Below are 22,457 nucleotides of genomic sequence, written 5' to 3' on the forward strand. Positions count from 1 at the left end.
GTGAAGAGACCCCCCCCAGTGCTCCAGGCTGGGTGGCCTCTCTAAAATTGCTGGGTTTTCCACCAGAGAGGTTGAGCTCCCCGGGATGTTCTCCAGTGACACAGAATCCCTTTGCCTGGGGATGGTTGCTTGAGATCTCAGGGCTGTGTCTGTCCTGGCTGCTGCAAACAGAGTTGCCTCCCCAGCACGTGCGTGCCCTCCTGGGCTGGGGCTCTGGGGATGTGGGATGTGGGGCATGGGATGGGGGATGTGGGATGGGGGATGTGGGATGGGGGATGTGGGATGGGGGATGTGGGATGGGGGATGTGGGATGGGGGATGTGGGATGGGGGATGTGAGATGCGGGATGGGGGATGTGGGATGGGAAATGCGGGATGGGGGATGTGGGATGGGAGATGCGGGATGTGGGACGTGGGACGTGGGATGTGGGATGGGGGATGCGGGACGTGGGATGTGGAATACGGGATGCCCATGGGATGCGGGACGTGGGATGTGGGATGGGGGACGTTGGGATATGGGATGTGGGACGTGGAATGCGGGACGTGGGATGCGGGACGTGGGATGCGGGATGTGGGACGTGGGATGTGGGATGTGGGATGTGGGACGTGGGACACGGGACGCGGGATGTGGGATGTGGGATGCGGGATGCGGGATGTGAGACGTGGATATGGGATGCAGGATGGGGGATGCGGGATGTGGGATGCGGGATGTGGGATGCGGGATGTGGGATGCGGGATGTGGGATGCGGGATGTGGGATGTGGGATGTGAGATGTGGGATGTGGGATGTGGGATGCGGGATGTGGGATGTGGGATGTGAGATGTGGGATGTGGGATGCGGGATGTGGGATGTGGGTGCTGCACCCGGGTGCCGGCAGGGGACACTGCGCATCCGGTGTCGTGGGTGCTGGGGCACACGTGGCCTCGGGGACTGCAGCTGCCACCAGCTGTGCCCAGTGCCTGCTGTCACCTCTGTGCTGGGATTTGGGGCTGCTGGGAGCTGGAGGAAGTGGTCTCCTCATCCTCCTCCTGCTCATGTTGGGGGAAGAAACAGGATGGTCCTGCCACAGCTCCCTCGGCTCTCCTGCGCATCCCTGCTCTGTTCACAAGGGTGTGGACAAAGGGGAATGGCTTCAAACTGACAGAGAGCAGGTTTAGATTGGGTATTGGGAAGAAATTGTTCCCTGTAGGGTGGGGAGGCCCTGGCACAAGTTGCCCAGAGAAGCTGTGGCTACCCCATCCCTGGAAGCGTCCAAGACCGGGTTGGACGGGGCTTGGAACAAGCCAGGATAGTGGAAGGTGTCCCTGCATGTGGCAGGGGGTGGAACGAGATGAGCCTTAAGGTCCCTTTGAACCCAAACCCTTCAGTGACTCTAAGCAGCTGAGGGGCTGCCGGGGTGGGCAGGTAGAGCAGTGGGGGTCAAATCCCACAGAGGTTCTGCGAGGAGGGAGCTGGAGCTTCAGAGTCCTCCTCCGGTCTTCCCTTGCGGAAGCCGAGCTGGGAGGAGCAGCGTCTTCAGCTGCTGAGTTCCAAAACAGTGAGCTCACAGCCCGGCAGTGCCTCACGCCTGCGTGCACAGGGAGGAAACGTGGACGGCAGAGCTCAGAGGTGTGAAGCACAGGCAGGATTTTCCGTCCCGCAGCGGCCGCAGGGGCTCGCGGGCTTGCGCAGCTTCAGCGTTTTGGAAAAAAAGAACAGGTTTCCTAAACAAACGTAATCCTGGTAAATGAACCCAACCCTGAGGTCGTCTCGGGGGGCTGAGGTTCAGGTTTCCTTTATTACTGAGATCCTGTTCTGGAAATTACGGGGCTCACTGACACAAATCTTGACTCCAGTGGGAAGGTTTGCGGCTCGAAATGTTTTCTGTCTGGTTTTGGGGAGGAAAGAGCAGCGTGGAACGAGCACCAGTGACCATCCAGCTGTGGGATTGCTCCCAGGGCTGGTTCCCCACTCCATCCTCCCCATTTTGGCATTGGTATTGAAGCCATCAGTGCAGAGCAGGTCTCCCAGGGTAATCCTGCAGCTCCCAGGGCTCTCCTGAACCTCCCAGCTCCTGGAGAAAGGGTGCCCATGGTGTCACCCCCTCCACCCTCCACTTTCCTCCCTCCCCAGCAGAAATCTCCCTTCAGAGGGGCCGTGCACTCGCTGCAGCACCCAGACTCTCTCTTTCTGTCACTGCTTTCAGTGCCTGGGTGGATAAACCCCAGGTCTGTTTTCTGTAAAGCTGTTGATACTAAAAGGAATAGCTGGGGCAGTGTGGGCGTCGGGTGAGAACGGGCTTACTCATGCGGGGCGAGATTTTGTTGCTTTAGGTTTGAAAGCAAAATTTTGGGGCAGGTTTGGTCACGAGGCACTGTAAATAAATCGGCTGGAGAACAGTGGAGAGAACTGGGGGAATGCTGGGGGGCTGTGTGCTCCTGGGATCAGGTAAGGATGGAAGAGGCAGCAGGAAGGAATCTGGTTTTGGCTGGGGGAGATGAGGTTGATGCTGCACATCAGGGCAGGGGGGTTGGAACGAGTTGAGCCTTAAGGTCCCTTCCGACCCAAACAGTTCTGGGATTCTGTGGTTCTATCACCCTTGGGAAAAACACTCCAAGGGGAGCCAGGATAGAATATCTTTGATTAGGGTGCTGGCCTGGGACCTGTGGGAGATGATGGCCACGGCTCTTTGCAGGAGTCAGCTGTGGTGGGAGCAGAGCACGGAAACCTGGGGATGCACGACCTGCTGACTTCAAAGGAATATGTGAAAGGTTCACTGCAATATTTTTAATTTTCAGTAGCTAGCAGGAAAATAACCCCTCTCTCCTCACCCTTTATTTTTAGCAGCAAACTTCCTGCTGAGGGGAAAAAAAAAATATATTTTTCTCGCTATTGAGGCGATTTTGATCAAAAGCCTGGCCCTGCTCCAGGTCGATCATCGGTGTTTGCTGCTGCCGGAGAGATGAATCACGAAGGGCTCTGTTCTTAGTCTGTCAACACAAGAAAAGAGCTGCTGCTCTTGCAAGGATGGAGGTGAAGCCTGGATGGCTGACAGCCTGTCCTCTCCCCTTCCTCCAGAGGTGGTTTGCTGTGCTCCCCTGGTGTTGGTCAACTCTGGACAACCCCAGGAGGACAAAATGTTCTGTGGCTTGTGTGGATGTGCAGGACAGGAAGGCACATTGTGCAATGGCACCAGAGGAGCACTCAGCTGGTTGCTGTTTTCACTTGTGTCCCTTGTTTTCTGATCAAGAGGGTTATTTACTATTTATTGTACTGATTTACTCTTGAGGCTAGGTGTTTTTCTGTGCCTGGGCTCTCAGTACTTGCAGACCTGCTCTAAATCTAATGGCAGCCATCTGTTGTCTTCTGTTGGCCAAGGAGGCTTTGACTTGGTTGCCTTTCTGACCTAGGTTGGTTTGTACCCTGGGTACAGCTGCTGGTAAGATGGACAACTCAAAAAAGCAAAAATTCCTGTGAAAAATCAGATGACAGTTGTATTTTTTTAAGAGTTAGGATTGGGCACATCAGAGGATTGTCAGGATTTCCTGCTGTGAAGCTTGGGATGAGCACAGCTAAATTTCTTAATGCTCAAAAATGCTGGATTTATAAAAGATATGTTGGCATCAGGCTTGCTCAAACCTGGGATTGGAGGGATCCTGCTGAGGGCTGTCTGGAGCTGGCTGGAAAATGACAGGTAGTGATGGGTGCTAATGGAAACCTGGCTGTAAAAGCAAAGGAACAAGATGTGCTTTTTGCTAACAGCAGCTTTCCCTCCAGAAATTGTCCCATTAGGTTAAAAGAGGCCCACAGGAATCCAGCTCTAGACTTTTGCAGCAGCTTTTCCAACAGGGCAAGGCAAAGCTGTTCCTCAGTGCTCTGCAAATCCAGAGCAGCTCTGACAGAGCCAGGAGCAGGAGGCAGGTTGTGCAGAGGGTGTGTGAGATGTGCTGGTCGCAGCAGTTGGGCTCAGCATTGCAAAAGAGTCAGGAAACGAAGTTTCAGCTCAGGGAAAAGTAAACTTGGTGCTACTGCCAGGAAAGGAACCTTGTAGTCCAGCCCTGGAGCAAAGGAGGTGGTTTTGTTGCTTCAGGGTGTGATGAAATGGTGGAGAGACCCTGCCAAGAGATGAAAGGCAGCAGGTCACAAGGCAGAAAATGAGAACTGCCTGGGTTAAACTGCTGGATTGCCATCCCTGTCCACCTGGGGTTATCTCCCTGCATTGTGGGCTGAAATTTCCGTCTCCTCTTCCATCAAAAAGCCCAGGGAAGCACTGTGGTTTAAGCATCTGAGGATCTGGCATGGATGGGAACAATTTCAATGCCCTTCCTTCCTCTGCATCATCATCCTAACGGCCCCAAGAGCGAGTCAGTGCCTCTGTACCACACACTTCCATGAATTAATGGATTGGTGGTTGGGGTGGCACTCAGAAGTGTCACAGGGTTTGTGCATCTCTGTGGCCTCACATTGTCAGGCTGCTGCTTTGTCACCTTTCAGTATTTAGAAGGGTTTCTAAGAAAGACGGGTACAAACTTTTTAAAAGGGCTTGTCGTGAGACATCAAGGGATACTGGTTTTAAACTAATATAAGGTGGATTTGGACTAGACATGAGGAAGATATTTTTTACAGTAGTGAAACACTGGAACAGGTGGCCTGGAGATGTGGTGGCTGCCCCATCCCTGGAAGTGTCCAAGGCCAGGTTGGACAGGGATCTGAGCAACCTGGTACAGTGGAACATGTCCCTGCCCATGGCAGGGGAGTGGAACGAGATGAGCTTTAAGGTCCCTTCCAACCCAAACCAGCCTGTGATTCCATGCTCATGAGCCTCCCCGGGGCTGAGTTTTGACGCCGGGAGCCGAATCCTCCCCGGAGCCCCAGGATGTGCCGGGACCCGGCGATTCAGCGCAACGCGGGGAGGGAGAGCGGCGGCTGTTCCTGCCGGGTGCTGCTCCCCCAGCCTGCCCGGGCTCTGTACCGCTCAGGGAACCGGCCCTGAGTCATTGTGAAACCTTCTGGGGCAGCCGGGGCTCGGCTCCCGGGGGCTCGGCTGCCGGCGGAGCCCGGCGCGGCACGTGGGAAACGGAGCTTCGCCGAAACCGGGCGCCCTGCTGAGAACCCCGGAGCTCCCAAACGTCTCTGCAGCACCACTCAACCCCCCCTTCGCCGTCTGCGGGGGAATGGTGTGGCTTTCCTGGTCCCATAACCCCTTTTATAATGTTTTTGGTTTGTTGTTTTTTTTTTTTTTTGCCTGCTTTAAACTGTCAGCAGGGATCTTGCAAGGTTTCCACCGGGTTGGGGTGTTGGGGCTGAATCCCTTCTGTTCCTATCCCTTCCACCCACTGTCTTTAACCTGGTGATGGGGGGCGTGGGGTGCAGTCCTGGGGCTGCTTGGTACCCCCTTCCCCTCACAGTCCTGATGCTGCACCTGGAGAGGGAGGTGGGTGACTCCTGAAGCTCTGTACTGGAATGCTGGACCCTTCCTGGTGGAGCAGGGTGGGAATGGCTGTGTACGGGGCCTGATCAACGAGCACTGTGCTGGCTGGTTCTTAAGGGCTTCATTTTTTGTGGAATCTATTAACCTACACTTTTCTCCTACTTGTCTTGTGTCTTCCCATGTGGTTGGAGGGCAGAGGAGTTTGTGAGAGGAACCTGCAGAACTCAGAAAAGGGTCAGGGCAAGCTCTGCTGTGCAGCCTTAGAGGAGAGATGAAAAGTTGATGTTAGGGCAGCTGGTGAAATCCTTCCTCCCAAATAATCCGTCCTCAGACTTTAAAACCTTTAGAAAAATGATGACTGGGCTTTTGCAGGGCACAAAGTGACAGTTGAACAATTGTTTGGCTTCCCAGAGGAGCAAAGCCTGTTCCTCTATAACCTCTGTGGGGTTCCCACCTTGCAGCTCTGGGTTCTGTCCCCGGATAGTGACACTGGCAAGGCTGATGCTGCCAGCACCTGTCTGCCCTTACAGAGAGAGTGTTGTTGGTTCTTGAAAGCAGGAGCACCCACCATCAGCCTCGTGTGGGAGCCCTGTGGGTGCCCTGTTTGCCACCTGCACTGATGCTGAGGCCAAAAAGGCTCCTGGCAGTGCTGAGAGTGGGACAGGGCAGCCCCCAGCCCCTCCACGTGTGCCAGACCCCATGGGTGCCCCTGAACTCTCGCTATGAGACAACTGGAACTGCTGCTGCTCCAGCTTTTGTGTAAAGCCAGAGCACAGATGAAAGGGTGTCAGGCTTAGATTTCACTTGCTGAGACACCGAAAGTGGAGCCTGACAGGGAGGGGTGAGATGTGCTGGTTCCCCACGCTCAGAAGGTTGCTCAGAGCTGGTGTCCTGCCCTTTGGCTGCACCCCAACGGGCCCAAGGAACGCTGGCCCTGGGAGATGGAGACAAGCCCTTCCCAGAAATTGGGCCCTGAGCACTGAAGGTGCAGCTGTGGCACTGTGCCCCCCAGTGCAGCTGTGGCACTGTGCCCCCAGCTTTAGTAATCCCGTGCCCTCCTGCACCCGGGATTAGTCAGGCTTTCGCCACCTGAGATGAGAAAGTGGCAGAACTGGGGCTGTGCTGCTTCCCCCCTCTCCCCTGGGTGATGTAAGTGCCCAGCTGGGGCTCACAGCCCTGTTTTTGCTGCTCCCTCTGGCCTCTTTCATGCCAAAAGCCCCAGTTTCGGTCACGAGCTGCCAAAATCTAGGACGCAGAGAGGCAGGAGCTGCGTGGGGCTGAGTGGTTGCAGCCAGTTGAAGTTAAATGACAAATGTTAACTGTAACCACAGCAAAATGTGGAAAGTTCTGAAAGCTTTTGCAGTTCAAAAAAAAACCCCAGAGTTTGCTTGTTTTGATTTTGCTCCTTTTGTGCTTAAAGGTCCCTCTTATCACCAAAAGATGTGTCCCTTGTCCTCGTGGCACCTTGGGAGGTTGAAGGGTCCTGGAGAAGGTTCTCATCTGCTTTGTGCCAACTGAGAATTTCTTCCTATTCCAAGAGGCCAGTGTGGTTTCATCCCTCAATCCTAGCCCACGAGAGGAGAAGTCTGTCTGTCCTGCTGTGTCCAGGACACACTTCCACCACGGTGCTCAGCTTGGGATCAGCTCGTCTGCCCTCCCCATGGTGGCCAACAGGAGATGATGAAGAAGATTAATTACTTTCCTGACAGCAAGTACATGCTGTCCAGCACTGGGTGCTTATGGCTTTGAGGACAATTTCCAAAGAGAAAAAAGCAAAAGCAGAAGCAGCAGCTCCCCCAGACAGCAGATGCTCTCATGTTGCTGCCCTTGGTATGTTCCTTATTTTAAGTGAAACTTCCTTGTGTCCTGGGAGCAGCTGATGCTCAGAGACTTCTGGAGTCCTCAGGAGTCTTTTCCCTGTGTGTTCGTGCACAAATTACAGCAATTGAACCAAAGCACTTGTGAAACCACCGTTTTTCCCCCCGACTGACTGGCTGGGCGGCAGAAATGGGATTTTTATGTAGTGTTGGCTGTGTTATGATGTCTGGATTGGTCATGGAGTTCACAGCAGGTTTGTTTCTGGCCTAATGGTGATTCTCTGCTCTTCAAGAGCAGGGAACTGCAGGTCTGATAATTCTTCTCTGTATTTACACCAACTCTGTTTTCCTCTAGGGTTTACTATGTAAACTTTTTTTTTTTCCTAACCCAAGAAGTGCTTTAACCACATGCAGCCTGCAGCAGACAGAAAGCTCTGTGGCACCTGGTGGAGATGCAGATTTGGGGCTGGTGGGAAGCTCATCCTTGTGTCAGCACAGCCAAGGTCAGGTGAATGACTCAGGCTCCCAGGCATCAGGGCTGCTGATCAGGCAGCGGGCTGTGCTCTCAGGGGGAGGATACCCAGCAAGGAAACCATTTGCTTCTGTGGGATAACAAAACCAGAAAACCACCTCCTTTGATCTAGGCGATGGTTTTGTGCTGTTACTGTAACACCCAGACCGACACTGAGATTGGCAGGAACTACCTCAGCACTAAGTGATGGGGGATAAGGGACATGCAGCTGCCCCATGCAGCAGCTTTTGGGGCTGCAGGGGAAGCAGGAGGTTGAACACAGAAGGGGATTGCAGGGGAGCACTGTCCTATTTTGGTTTGCAAGAGGATGCTGTCCCTGCTCGTGGCGGGGACAGCTTGGAATTTGGGTGATCTTTACTGTGATCTTTAAGGTCCCTTCCAAACCACTCAGTGACTCTGTGCCTGGGGTCTCACCCTGCAGCTGGTGGGATCCAGCACAGCAGAGGCAGGGCTGAACCCCAGCCCAGTGCTGCAGCTCAGTTAGGCTCATCTCACCCACTGCTGCTTCAGTCTGTGATGGCATCGTGCTGCTGCATTCAAAGACTGTTTTTTTCTGGTTCCTCCCCCCAGACACTGATATTTTTGGCATGTGTATGTTCATGTTGGGGCCCAAAGGGTCTACCCGCTCCCTACACAGGTGTTGGGTCAGGGTGCAGCCTGGAGAGGCACTGGGTGATGCTGGTGCAGGAATTCTGGCTGGAGGGAGGTGCCAGGAGTCACCTGGATGACTTGTGACAGCGCCCTGACTCTCCCAGTTCAGGGAAAAAAATACCCAGAGGGTTTACTTAAGCAGAGCATCCTGGCAGGGATGGGCTGTTGTGGACAGGGCTGGTCCAGCAATGGGAAAATGTTGCTTGAGGACATGGTCAGAAATGAATCATGGGGATTCCTCCTCCATTGGAAATGTCACTTCTCCAGGGGAGATGCTGCCTTTGGTTTCCCAGATGGCTTCTGCTGGGATTTCCTAAATCTTCTTGGACATGATACATATGTTTAGTCAGAGATGAGATATGTTTATGTGCTTCTGCCCACCAAATCTGTGTCATGACACAAACATCCCCGTGTTTTGGTGACAAATGGCACAGACATCTTTGCATGTGGCTTGCATGGAATCTAGCAGGGAATGTCCCCCTGGCTCAGATCTGTGGCCAGGGCTGGGAGCCCTCTCTGTAGTCCCTCCAGCTCCCCAGCTCTGCTTCAGAGGGGCTCAGCTGCCTCTCCCCACCTCCTCTCCCCCCCTGATCCCCCACGAGCAGGCAGCCATCCCACCCGGAATGTCGACCTGCTCCGTCTCCTCCTTCTTCTGAATCAAACAACTCCCGTAGCATCAGGTCCCTGGAAACCTTTGTTCTCTGTACAGCACAAGGATTCCATCTGCTTCCTTCCTGTGGTTATTTAACCAGAGTGACTGAGCTTTACTGAGAAACTCTCCACAGCTGAGCTGACGTTGCCCTTTCCACGCGCGAGGCAGAGCCCAGGCTCCAGTTTCGCTCACGAGGCTCCTTGAGCTCCTGCTTTGAGCTGGTGACGGCTCTGAGAGCTGCTTCCTGCCTCCCTGTGGAAGAAAAGTTATACAAAAGGGATGAAAATAGGTGCAGAGGGGCTGGGGGAGCGTGAGGAGCAGACCTGCCTGGAGGGAAGCTTCAAGCAGTGCTTGTAAGCGCAGATTTGGCTGAGAACAAGAATCCCCTCCTGGGGCAAAGTCAGTGATTCCACTGACCCACATCAGGCTGGAGTCTGGGCAGAAACAGGCTTAGAAATTGTGGTATAAAGTAAAAAAAATTTGCTTCCAATCCAGTGAAGAAGGAAACTCAGTACTGTCACAAACACCTGGAGTCTGCTAAAGGGCTGAGGGGATGAAAATGAAAGAGGCTCGAAAGTGAAACAGGAATGTGACCCGGTGGGTACCTGCCAGCAGCCACCAGAGCTGGGCTGCACTTTGGAGATGGTTATACTGCTTGAATTCTGGGTTTATTAACAACAGAGCTGTGAATTCCCACGTGCATGCCCACTTGGGTTTTGTTCAGGACGTGCTGAGGGATCCACCTGCATAGATACATAACCTCCAGCCTGGGAAAAACAAGTTCTGTTGTTGATTTATGTTAGTCTGGTTTTTAGCTGGTGTCTGCTATCTGATCTAGGATCAAGGTCTCATCCTGACTGAGAACAGACGTGAATTTGAAAACATCCCAGCAGGTAAACAGAGGCAGCAGTGCTCTCTCCTGTAAACCAGGGGTGATTATCAATGACATTTGGGCACATAACCAGTTATTTAACTGTAAATGCCACTCTGAAAAGGGCAGTGCCTGAAACAGTTGCTAATTAGAGGCTGAAGAGGCTGGAGCGACCCATGGAGTACCTTGGGGCTGGTGTTTCTCTGCTGTAGGAGATCCCTGCCAGGTATTTTGTCAGAAATTTGCTTTTAAACGTGAGGACCTCAGGTCTCCTCACTTCCCTGGCCATTAATGCATTCAGCTCCTCCTGGGTGGTCCTTCCCACCTGGATCTGTGCCCACTGGGCTCTTTCCCAGCACGGTGACACTGGGCACAGGATCTATGCTCTGCTGCTGATTTACAGCCCTGTTAGCAGCTTGCAAGAACACAACAGAGGCTTGGCTCATTAGGAGGTCTTTATTAGCAAAAATAAAAGATTTCTTTTCATACAGATAAATAGGCAAGAGTTCACACAGCGACAGAAGCCCCCCCACCAGCGTGACCCCCCCCAGGAGTGGAGCTGATGTTTGCTCTTGGCTCTCACCACGGCTCCAGGGCTGTCCTTGCTTCTCCTCCAGCGTGGAAGTCGAGGTGTTTGGTGGAAAAAACAAGCACAGAGTTGGCTCAGCGGGAGCTCAACGTGTCCTGGTAAGAAGCTTAATTGCAGTTTTAGAGTGTTTGGCCCCCACACTGCCCTTGAGCCCGTGCCCACCCCGCTGCTTTCAGCAGGAGGAGCGGATCCAGGGAGCAGCATTCCAGCCCTAACTCTGGGATAACCAGTTCCCAGGCGGGCAGGCTGCCAGCAGGAATGCCCTTCTGTCACCATCAATGTACACAAAGAATAAATCCACTATAAATAGCCTCTCTTCAGCGGGGACTTACGAAGCAAACAGCAGACTGGCAGTGTTTCATCGTATTGGGGCCCTTTTACTTCTAAATATTAGAAGTAAATGCCTCTGGGCTGTGGCATTTCCCTCTCCCCCACAGGAGACTGGACTGAGGAGGAAGGTAACCCCTAAAATCAGCCACTTTTGGGGGTGCTCTCCCTGCAGCCTCCCCCCTGTAGCACGTGGGGATTAGAAACCAAACCCCGATATTGTCAGTGCTGGAAGCAGCTTCATGGATTTGAATGCAAATTACACAAGCCACCTTAAAATGGTGGTTAATTAAATATCCTCTAACTTATAAAAGAAAATAGACAATAAAACAGTGAGTAAAACCCAATCAAAGACTGGAAAATAGTAAGATTAACTTCTGAAAGTGCAGAGTGGCCAACCCAGCAGCTCTGGAGGGCAGATATTTAGCAATATTTAAGCCAAGTTCTATTAGAACCAAACATTTAATTTCTACTACTATTTGTTTTTTTTCCTTTAATCTGGACTAATCTATATGTTGAAATCTAGAGGTAGATTAACTGAGCTGTTGCTGTGTTTGTGGGAGTACAGGTCCTCCCCTTCATAAACATAAAAATATCTGATTGCATAAATAAATAGAGAAATAGAACATAAGGAGAGTCTAATTTGCTTAAATTTTGTTCATCTCAGAGCTGGAATTCCTCCTGACCAGGAGTGGAATTTCACTTGGTATAAACTCTGTCCATTGTCTGCTCTCCAGAAAAATGCTGCTTTGGGTGTTTGGAAGCTATGAATAAAGTAGCACTATGATAAACAGTATTAAAATATGGAACAATAAATAGTATTTTCCAAGCTCATGCTCTTCTTGAAAACATATTGTAAACATTAACACTGAGGTATTAAAAGTAATAAATATTGAATTCTAAAAAAATAACTTTTAAATACAATAGTGAACTGGAAGTTATTGACCCATAACTGAACCCTGAGATAATTTAAGCTCTTGCAGCCTGATTTCTGAACAAATAGCACGATTTGGTGTGGAAAAGGCAGAGCCAGGGGTATCCTCAGTTCCTTCTCTTCATTGTCAAGTATTTTTCCATGTAGTTGATGAAAATGTCAAACTCTCCCATGGCCTTGTAGATCCCGTTCTGGTTCATCTGCAGGTGAAAGCCGAGTGTGTTTAGTGGAACTGAGACGATATTTGGGATGTACAATCACTGTACAACTTCTCCTCCCTCCTCCTCCTGCTTCTCTGCCCAACTTCCCTGGGGGAACCCCCCAGCTCCTCCTTCAAGCACCACCCTCTGGATTCCTCTGCCTTAGGTATTTATGCATTAAAGACTTTTTTGGGTTCTCCCTCCTAAGCTGAAGCCATCAGTAAGATCTCTGTCTTGCTGGAACAGCGAGTTCCTCCCCCTTGGTGCAGCCGTGTGAGCAGGACCTCACCTTGTTGAACGTGTCCTTTATGTGCTTCATGCTTTCGCTCCTCTCCTCGCACGTGAAGAATCTGTGCTGCAGAAGGGATAAAAAACAACGGCTTCAGCCCCAGGGGTTTCCTGCCCGGGGTGTGGTTCTGGCTCTCCCGTCCTCCTGCCCCTCCTCAGTGCCGCTCCCCACCTTTCCCTTCCCCCTCTGTGGCCACGGAGCTCTCTGGGGCAGCAATTAGAGCTTTTTAGCGCCGTGCCCTGCTGAAAGTGTGACCCGAGCCTGGACCCCCAGCCCGTCCCCAGCCCTTGCTGCCAGCCCCAGGTGAGGAGCTCTCTGCCCAGGGCAGGATTCATCCCGTCTGACTCCGGAGATGCACCAGGGGGGATTTTGGGAGGGATCATCGCAGAGCCACGTGGCTCCAGCACCCAGGTAAAGGACAGACCCTCCCCTTGTCCCTTCAGCCAGACTCTTGTGCAGGACTGGCTGCAAGTGGTGCTGCTGGGCATCATCACTGACTAATGCAAGCCTGGTGAGCAGAAACCCCATCCTTGTGTGCCCTGCCAGCTCCTGCCTGCCTGGATCCCTGCTCCTCCACCCTTACACCACCCCACCGCCCTGCCCCTGGGGACCCTCTGCCCACCCTCCTGCTGCTCTGGGACTGTCCCCGCGACGCTGAGCCCCACTCACACAGCGCCTCATCATCGTCCTCAGGCTCAGCAGCAGGTTGCCCAGGTCGCCCACGCTCTGCTGGTGGTGCGCGCTGGTCCTCATGGCGCTGGGCAGCACCTCCTCCATGTAGAACCCCATCATCTCCGACACCGACTGGCAGCCCAGGCTCCCCTGGGGCGAGAGGAGGGAAGCAGGTTGGGAGGGGGGGGATGGCCAGCGGCACCGACGGGCGAGGGTGTTGTTTTAAATCAAAGTCGCCCCGGCGGTCGGAGCCGCGGCAGCCCCGCCGCGGGCACACGGGGCACTGCGGGGCTGCCGGGCTGTCCTGGAGCGACTTTAGGAAATGCCCCAATTTCCAGGCTGCTTCCTCTCTCAGGAAACACCCGCCGGAGGATGGAGGAGGAGAAGGGACTCAGACGGGAGAGCTGTGATTCTTACCTTGAATTCATCCAGCAGGTCGGAGCTGAGCAGCTGGATGCTGAGGTCGTCATCTTTTGACTGCTGTGGGAGGATGCAATGGAAATGTGAGCCTTTTTAGGCAGGTAATCAACACTCTTTTCACTCTGTCTAATCAACTGATCCTTTTCTTGTTTGCATTTGTGCTCTCCCTGCAGCACACGTGTGTGCAGAGCACAGTGACACCAGGAACAGGAGTCACCAGTTCTTTGGTCCATAATCTTGCAACACAAGGACTGCTGGGTCAGGACAGGAAGACAATGAAATCACAATCTTTAGTGATATTGATTTTGTCAATGTGAAACTCCTCTCTCTGCCACCAGTGCCACACACTCGCTTTGGCTGCTCGGGGTGTTGTCTGAGAGTGCTGCTGGAGACTGCAACGCTCTCCAGAGAGGTGTCAAAGCAATGGCAACCCCTGGAAGCCACTCCAGCCTGTCTGCCAGGTCAAGAGGGTTTAATCCCCCGGGTTTTGTTACCTCTGTAAGTCTCTAGTTGATGGGGAAAAAGGGAGTTTGTTCTCGTGGTGCCTCTGTTGCACCAGCAGCTCTGAAAGACCAAAGAGCTTCAGTGGAGTGGGCTTGCACCACACAAAGAATGACCCCATGGCACCAAGAGATTCAAAAGCTGTCCTGAGAGGTTAAAAATACTCCTTCCAAATGTTATCTGGGAGATTTACAGCAAGATTTAGATCTGCAGTCTTGGCTGCACTCAGTTGATAATAAATACAAGCCATGACATTAGTTTGAGATTTCATCTGGAGAATTACCTTGTTTTATTGCTAAAACACACTGACATCAACCAAAACAGTAACAAAGATGTGACCAGCCATCTCTGTCAGTACTGATGCCGTGACAGATGCTCTGAGTGCATCTTGTGCTGTTTTCTCAGCAGAGCAGTGACCTTGCACGGACACCAAAGCAGGTGTCCAGTTACTGTGGAGTTTCTCCAGCCATAAAACACCCTGTGCACGCTTTTGTGGTCCTTTCAAAGCAAAAGCCTGTAGCAAAAGATTTCCCTTTTCACCCAGCATCGAGGCGAGGCTGGACCTCACTGCCCTGAAGGAAGGACAATTTCCTTCCCGTGTAACCCAGTGATTAATTTGGTGGGATTTCATTTAGCGGGAAGCCTGGCAGCTGAGGTTCACAAAGCTTCGTTATGAAATCTCGAGTTCATTGTAACTAAAACTAGGAAGAAAACCCTCGTGTGCTGCCTCTCAGCGAGCAATGAAACCGAACCTCTCTCGCTCACCCGTAACGCAACGCACGCACTAAATCATTTCTGCAGAGAGGAAGCTCTTCCCCTCCAAATCACTGAACTTTGCAAAAACAGAGAGGCAAACAAACGAGCGGGGTGATACTTACAAAATAGTCCTTGATTTCCTCAAACTTGACTCTCAGCTCTCTGAGCTTTGCAGGCAGGAGCTGGGGGAAGTGCAGGCAGGAGGGCTGGCAGCGGGCGCCGGCAGCCAGGAGCAGCAGGAGCAGGATGGGCATGGCTTTGCAGCTGGAGCAGGTTCTCATGCTGTGGGAAAGGGGCTGCTTCCCTCTTGGTCCAGCTCTCGGGTGGATTTCTCAGGAGGGTATGAAGCCAGATCTGCAACTTTCACCTTGATGGAGCCCCTCATTTATACTCTCAAAAAATGGCTCCATTTCCTCTCCCCCGTTTCCTGACGAGCAATATTGGGGTTTTAAGTCATTCATTAAACCCAAATGTCACTTGGGTTTCCCGTCAACTTGGGTTTCCTGTTCTCTTGACCTCCCTCCTCTCCTCACACCCCATCAATTCTTTTGTGCTTAGACTCTGCAATTTTTTTTTTTTTTCATTACTTGTTTCTTGTAAATTTAAATGTAGCTGAAGAGGAAAGTTGCAGACACATGAAGAAGCCAAGGTGCTGTGTGAGGTTAATTTTTTATTCTCACAGTCACTTTTTATATTTAGATGAATGTCCTATCCTTGGAATGAAAAAAAGTGTTGCTACTTTTGCATCTGTGTATGAAACCTGCAGCATTGCATCATTCAGCAGCTTTGCTTTTTGTGAACCTGTACAAACACACTGTCTCCTTTTTTGGCATTTGAAAGTTAATCTGCAAATACACATAATCGTCTGAAATCTCCATTTTTAATTAGATAATTTTTTTTTTCAGTTAATGCATGTGTCTGCTGAAGCCCATGTGAATTTTCAAGCTCAGAGGCTGCGCTCCCAAATTTTAGCTGGTGAAGTGTCTGGATGCTGATGGGATCAGTTCCATGATGGGTGGGGATGCTGTGGAAGAGCTCAGCCATGGATGTGGCTGCTCCAGTCCCTCTGGGCTCCCCCAGAACAGAGTTTGTGCCCCTGTTTTAACATTGGTTCATGGGGTTAAAATGCACAAGCAGGTAATGAATATCCGTATTTCAGGCTCTTAAATCCCATTTCGTTTCCTAGAAATGGACAGAAGCCCCATCCAAGCAATCCCGTGCTGGCTCTAAAGACTCTGTGTCCTGTCTTAACTGGGACTTATTGTCCCAGCTCTGATAAAGTTGCCTCTCCAGAGCTGGAGATAATTCCTCTGACGTCTCCTCGTTTTCCACTTCCCTCTCTTTTCTGATCTCTTTCCATATAAATCAGTCCACAACCCACACCCCCACTTCCTCATGATAAAGATTTCACTTATCAATTCGGGAATGTGGTATCCAAGAAAGTGAAAGGGGAAATAAATTTAGCTTTCTTAAAATCAGAGGGTTTTATTTAAAATCTCTCGTGCTATTTCGAAATAGTTCGTTCTTCCCAGCCTGCCTCCAGCAGGGGACAAATCCCTTAAATTCTCATCTCCTCCATCACACTGAGATTCCTTCAGGTTGAGTTTCCAGACCTCTGTTTAGGAACTTGTTGTGAGAAAAATGCTGGAAAAATGCAAAGTATTGTTTGTTCTTGCACACTGAGATTTTTTTGTTTATTTTTACAAGGAGGAATGTTTGGTGTGCGTATGTGTGAGTCAGGGGAAAGGGGATGAAACACCAGTAACTGGAGGGTTTGAGGGGGACAGTGTGGGATCCTGGGCTGTGATTTGGGTTTTTTGGTTGTTGGTGCCTCTTCCAGGGGCGCTGGGGAAGCGAGGTGCAGGCTCACAGTGCATCTGAATCACGGCGTGTGTCATGTTTTTGGTGACCCATTTTTCTTTCCCTGTCCTAGCTCAGCTACGTGTTTTTTTCCCCTTGGCTGGCAGCAGAAGGACCAGAAAGGAGAAGGGCAGAAGGCTCGGACAAAACCCAGTGGTTTTAAGCTCGATTTTCACAGGCAGGATCCCACTTTTCCCTGGGGAAAGTTTTTGCTTCCTTTGCTTTAACTTGAACCTGCCAGGGGTCAATAAATCTTCAGTGCCAAGGGCTGGACAGCTGTTTAAGCTTCATGAGGGTATTGAGGCTGATACATAAAGTCACTGAGTGTGATGTTGGCAGGAGCCAATGTGCTGGACCAAATCCTGGAGCTAAACCCACTCCCTCGGGTGAAGGATGCAGCCCCAGGCACTTCCCTCCAAATTCTAAATTCTAAAATTCTTGTCTCCCACCCTACAAGGGTGTGATGACCTACATTAAGTCACCATGCAATGACTTAATTAAACAGTCTATGAACTGCTTAACCATTCAGGATGTAAGCATGAGGTAACAAACGTGTGAACAGAATCCGATTTAAGTTTCATATTACAACCTGTCCATTCTAGAATAAAATTCTAGCAGTTCAAAATCATTCATGTGCAAATTCTGCCATGCCAAGGCGTTAGTAAACTTCAGCCTCACAGTTCAGTTTGTTCAGAACAACAGCTTGGACGGGTCCCCTGCAGCAAAGTGGACATTCGGCTGCAGGTTGAGGTGCTGGTGTTTTCACGGGATGCAAGGCTTTGGGAATGCCCCCTGGCATCAGCAGGAGCTGGTGCTGCAGCAGCACCAGAAGCCTCCTTCCATCCTGCCAAGGAGCTGAGTGCTCATTTCCAAACTTCTCTTATTTTGAGCCACCCGTGGCTCTCCGTGAAGTCACTCGTCTGACAGCCGGGCGCTCCTCGGCCTCGCGCCGTCCCCTCCTCCCTGTTTTGGAACCTGCCCTGTGTTTTCTGGTCGCTACCAGCGTAAGCCAGAATGTGTCCATTCCACAAAGGAAACTCTGGCCTGTGCAGGGTGATTCTCTGCTGTGTTTACCTGTGTTTCCTTCGCCACGTCAGAGATCTTGACGGTGCAGTTTCGCTCTGACTCACCCTCTGCTTACTGCTGTGGAAAGGCATTGACTCTGCACTTACTACAGCCCTTGCTTCATGAATGAATAAAGCACCTTTTCCTAAAGAGTGTCCGGGGGATGTGGGTGTACTTCTAAACCTTTAGGAAACAGCTTTCATGGTTGCCAAGAAGATTTCAGGAAGGAAAATGTGTTACTCAAAAGCCATCCGTGCACTTTTACCCACCTCCCACAAGCTTCTGAGAGTGGCAGGTTCACAGGAAACAGCAGGGCAGCAGAATGCTGTTTCTTCACTAAAACAGAGGCCTTTGGGCAAATACTTTCCCCCACAGTGTGGCACGAGGACAGATTTGTCCTGGGCATCATCCTGGGCACCCTGCACTGGTGGGGCTGGGGGTTGGAAATCCTCAGGGTCCCGTCCTCTGGAGCAGGGTGGCACCTCACCCTGCTTATTAAAGGGGCTTTTCTTATGTAGGCAAGTTTTTAGGTGGCAAATTTTTGCTTTTTTTTTTTTTTTACCTTCTTGATCTCTGTCATTGCTCTTGGGCAGAGGGACATTGTGTGTTGTGTAACACCATCCCTGGAGATGTCTCACCATCCCTGGAGGCCTTTAAGGAATGACAGGACATGGCACTCATTGCTCTGATCTGGTTGACAAGGTGGGGATCAATCACAGGCTGGACTTAATGATCTCAGAGGTCTTTTCCAGCCTCAGTGATTCTGTGATTTTCTGCACTATCTGCTCTAGACATAACCCAGAGGGCCCCCTAGACTTTCAGGCTGTCACAGTGGTGTGAATCTTTCTCTCCTTTTCAAAAACTCCCCCGTTTCTCATCCCTTCAGATCTGGAAGATCTGCTGCCAGTGCTGCCCTGGGGGAAGCAGAGGCTTGGGTGGCCTTTCATTCACCTCGTGCAAAGAACAGTTTTGAAGCGCTGGCATTTTCTCTCTCTCATCTCCACTGATGACTAACAGTTCCTGATGAAGCATCAACTGGACTGTCTGGTTTTTTTTTCCTCAAGAGTTTTTTTTTGTGCTGGCAGGGCATGATGTTGGATATTTCACATCTGGAGACCTGTTTTCTACCACCCTTGTCAGAATTTGCGACGTGACTCACGTCGACCTCGGCAGGTAAATCCCAAATTACTCTTTGGAAATTTAACCCATGTCACTGGTTTATCTTATAACATTCAAGTGTTATTAATCATGAATGGAAAATGTTATTGTGACTTAATTGTGACTTATAGTATGACACAGAGAGAGCCTTATATAAGAAGTTCTTAGAAAGTCCAGAACTTCAATTTGATCTAAATCAGGCTGGAAGTGTCACATGAAAAAATCAGGTGATGGAGACTTGCTCCCATCTGTAGATTCAGTGTTTTGGTGATTAACTTCACTGAGAAATGTTTGCACTTTTGTAATTGCACACATCAAACTCACAATATTTGGAATTCTGCTGCATCTTAAGGCAGGGATTGAGTAACATCCTTGTTTAATACCCCACCCTGGAATTCCAGGGTGCCCTCTGCCAACCTAGGAGAGTGAGCTGTGCTTTATTCCCAGTTTTACATGTATTTTTCCATTTTAAGTCACTCTGTGAGGGGTGTGCAGAACTGTGGGTGAGGTCAGTGCTGCTGCAAGACCCTCTTGTCTCTGGGCCTTCTGATGAGCCCATTGATGCAGTGTCAGGCCCTTGGCTGTCATCATCCACTATTTCCCACTCTGCAAAGCAAACAGAGGTGTTATTATCCTTCACCTCTTTTATTTTCTCCTGAAATCAGCTGTTGACAGGAATTTTCTGATGCTCACAGCCCTGTTTGTGTCCTGGAGTGAGGAGTGTGTGCTCTGAGCGAGCAGGGAGGATGGACGAGGTTGTCTCAGGTGAGTTTGTTTGCAGGTAAGTTAAAAGTATTCCAAAAAACCCCCCTGAATCTACCATCCATTAACCAAATATCACATGCACTGCCTTTATTTTTTTGGGCTTTCTACAGAAACAACTTTGAGCAACTCCTCCCTCGGGCAGCTCATTGCACAAGTGCTGCTTTGAGGAGTTTCTTTTCTCTAGTTTTGGTATTACTGGGGGGCGTGGGGGGAGGTGGATCTTCTGGAGAATATTGACTTTGTCATGATTTAGCACCAACACCCTGACCAATAACACAAATACAGAGTACTTCTAGTGATGAAGGGTCACAAGACAGAAACTGGTTGTCACGGTTTGGGAAATCAGATAAGGCAAAGCACAACATGACCCTGGGGTGAGCTGCAGAGCCAGCATCACTCACGTTCCACAGCAGCATCAGGCCCTCGCCCTGGGGCCAACAACAGGCTGGGCCACTCACCCAGTGGGGTTTTGGGGTGGTTTTTTGTGTGGTGCCAGGCAGCTGATGCCGTGGGTTTAGAAATCCTGGGCTTTCTTTGCCACCCCACGGGTTGCAGACGAGCACGTGCCGTGGATGGTGATGCTGCACGTGCTGGTGGGTCATGCCTGGTGCTCGAGGGATGCTGCAGCCCCCCCAGGGCTGCCAGGGGATTTCCCGTGTCTTTCTGCTCCAAAATCATTTATTAAAAAATGATCCATCAGATGTGCTTTTCAGAGGTTTCAGAGGCTTTACAATGTGTTGTTTAAAACATTCTACCTCCACGTGTTCAGATCTCCCTTCTGTTTTCTCTTTTTTTCTTTTTTTTCTCCTTTATTCTGTTTTTTTTTCCAGAGGGAACAGGTGATCCAACCTGGCTGTTTCCCCTGCCAAGTATCTTAAACACTTCATCTTAACTACTGAGAGCCAAAGACATCATGGTATCATAGAATACTTCGAGTTGGAAGGGACCTTAAAGATCATTTGTTTCCAACTTCCCCCCTGCCATGAGGGCTGAACTTTACTTATGAAAGCAGTAGAGTTCAGACACTGAAAAGCTATTCCCAAAACCCTCTTGCTCCCAGGGGTATGACCTGCTGCTCTCCAGGGGAGCTGAGGTGTCTGCTCCACTGCTGCTCAGCCCTGGTCTCCTTGAGCTTCCTCAGCACTTTGCCAGGGATTTATCTTTTTGTGGAAGTCTGAGGAAGATTTACTTCATTAGCAGGATCAGGCACTTGTGACTATTTTGGTTGTTGCTTTCCCTGCTGCTTCTGAGGGCTGTAACCAGGAAGTGGAAGATGAAGCTGTATGGTGGAAAACCCCTCTCTCTGAAAACAGTGTTTAAAAATAAGAAGATTAAAAAAAAAAAAAAAGAAGAAGAAATTAAGAGATCTGAAGGGAACTTACTCTGCTGGCTGTCCCTGCCTGTCAGGAAAGGAGACATGGGCACTTCATCTCCCACTCCTCAGAAGTGGCCAGGAGTGTGTCTGCTGGAAATACGAAGTCAAATTGCAATGGCCCTGATTTATATTTATGACTAAAAGGGGGTGTGCAGTGAGGAAATGCATTGCAAGGGACCAAGTCTTCAGTTTTCCACTGAGCTCAGAGGACACTGGTTAGCAGAAGGCCAGGCTGGTGGAGCCACGTGTGCCAGGGCCAGGCAGAGCTTTTCAGGGGAATTGGTAAGAGGATGAACCTCTGGAAAAATTAACCTTGCCTCGTAGCCTGGCTTTCCAAGAATTCATGCCTAGAAGCAAACAGTGGCCAATTTTCCCAGTTTTTCTCATTTTTGCTGGTTGTTCTATCAAATAATGTGGGAATTAGTGGAGCCAAGTGGCTGTGAGGTGCCAGGTGTCTCTTATTCCTGATCTCCCTCTGCCCCAGAGCTGGAGCAGGGCTCCCTGGGTGCCTCTGCGTGTGTGTTCACGTGCATCCAGCCCCAGTGAAACCAGCTTTGGCTCCTCCTGGTTGTGAAATTGAGACGGGCACGATTCAAACCCAGCCAAAAACCGAAACCCGGCTCCGGGTCGCGTCGTGAATCCACGGCCAATTTACTGAAACACGAGTTTCAGTTTTGGTGAAAGCTAAATCTATGACAGCTCTGCCTGGCTATTGGAGTGATTCATTTGCTCCCCAGAGAATTCAAAGCCAGAGCTGATGGCAGCCAGCTCTCAGTTTCTCCTCTCTCAGGCTTCATTTGTTGCCTGCACTGTCAGCACGTTTCACCCTCGGGGGCAAACCCGGCTGCTGTGTGGGACAGTTGGATTCATCACCTGCTCCAGCCTGAGGCACAGCCTGGTTTTCTGTCAAAAGGCACTCAGGAATATGGTTTGGGGGTGATCATGGTTATGGTTGATGGTTGGACTGGGTGATCTTGATGGTTTCTTCCAGCCTGGATGATCCTGTGAAATGTCCTGTCTGACCTTGGCTATCGCACCAGTGTTTAGCTCTTCCAAAAACAAGGGTGGGAGGAATACAAGAGCTGGGTGATGGGTATGTGCCTCTCAGCAGGCCGTGGTCTGGCACCTGCCACGAGCTGCCCAGAGCCCTGTGCTGGTCCCAGCAGTGTTGGTGCTGCTGCTGTCCTTGCTCCTGTGACAGCCACAGCAGCACCAAGTGTGAAGGATGTTCCTCTTCCCTTCTGAGAATAATTTGGAAATCTGGAAAGCCATGCCATGCAAAGCTCTGGCTCTGAGGGGTCATTTCACCACAAAGCAGCCCCTGTGGCTCCTGCACAGCAAAGTCTTTGCTCTGCTCTCGTGTCCTGGGAGTGCAGATGATCAGCCCTGGTATCTCTGGCACATGTTGTTCTGTCCTTTGGGATTGTTGTTCTTTGTGAATCTCCACGTGCTGCAGGTAGCACCTGATAGCCAACACTGTTTTCTGTAACTGTGGAATCACCAAAGCAAAGAACTTCAGCTTTAGTTTTCTAAATATTGGCAAGTCTTCTCCCAAGACAAGCCTGTTGGTGAGGAACAGCCCCCCAGAGCTGCCTGCACAAGCTCTTCTGTGAGC

General features: G+C 50.8%; 2 protein-coding genes across 4 annotated transcripts in view; one reads left to right on the forward strand and one right to left on the reverse strand.

The window, feature by feature from the left end:
* Nucleotides 1-22,457, forward strand: part of LOC127480485 (interleukin-20-like) — a 117,298-nt gene that overhangs the window by 85,361 nt on the left and 9,480 nt on the right. Inside the window, exons 1-5 of one of the 3 annotated variants that reach the window (XM_051808685.1) lie at nt 13,226-13,463; nt 13,701-13,823; nt 18,138-18,246; nt 18,630-18,717; nt 19,398-19,467. The exons of the other annotated variants lie outside the window; for them this stretch is intronic. The gene's annotated coding sequence lies outside the window, so the exon portion shown is untranslated. Of the gene's footprint in view, nt 1-13,225; nt 13,464-13,700; nt 13,824-18,137; nt 18,247-18,629; nt 18,718-19,397; nt 19,468-22,457 lie in introns of those variants that run through there. 3 annotated transcript variants of the gene reach the window in all.
* Nucleotides 11,780-15,140, reverse strand: IL10 (interleukin 10). The gene is made up of 5 exons (XM_051808696.1): nt 14,742-15,140; nt 13,360-13,422; nt 12,940-13,092; nt 12,271-12,336; nt 11,780-11,981 (listed from the first exon to the last, which is right to left on the reverse strand). Exons 1-5 carry the CDS (start codon nt 14,898-14,900, stop codon nt 11,889-11,891), a joined length of 534 nt encoding a protein of 177 aa, XP_051664656.1. The 5' UTR covers nt 14,901-15,140; the 3' UTR covers nt 11,780-11,888.

Source organism: Manacus candei, unplaced genomic scaffold (genome assembly GCF_025592945.1).
Source record: "Manacus candei isolate 608988 ecotype Guabito, Panama unplaced genomic scaffold, ASM2559294v1 h1tg000073l, whole genome shotgun sequence".
Taxonomy (NCBI): domain Eukaryota; kingdom Metazoa; phylum Chordata; class Aves; order Passeriformes; family Pipridae; genus Manacus; species Manacus candei.

Excerpts from the sequence above, each read along its gene's own strand:
- IL10 (XM_051808696.1), bottom strand. The coding sequence starts at position 14,900 with ATGAGAACCTGCTCCAGCTGCAAAGCCATGCCCATCCTGCTCCTGCTG. Across the intron at positions 13,423-14,741 it reads AGGAAATCAAGGACTATTTT|CAGTCAAAAGATGACGACCT; the intron begins GTAAGTATCACC and ends ATCCTCCCACAG. Across the intron at positions 11,982-12,270 it reads TAAAGGACACGTTCAACAAG|ATGAACCAGAACGGGATCTA; the intron begins GTGAGGTCCTGC and ends TTTCACCTGCAG.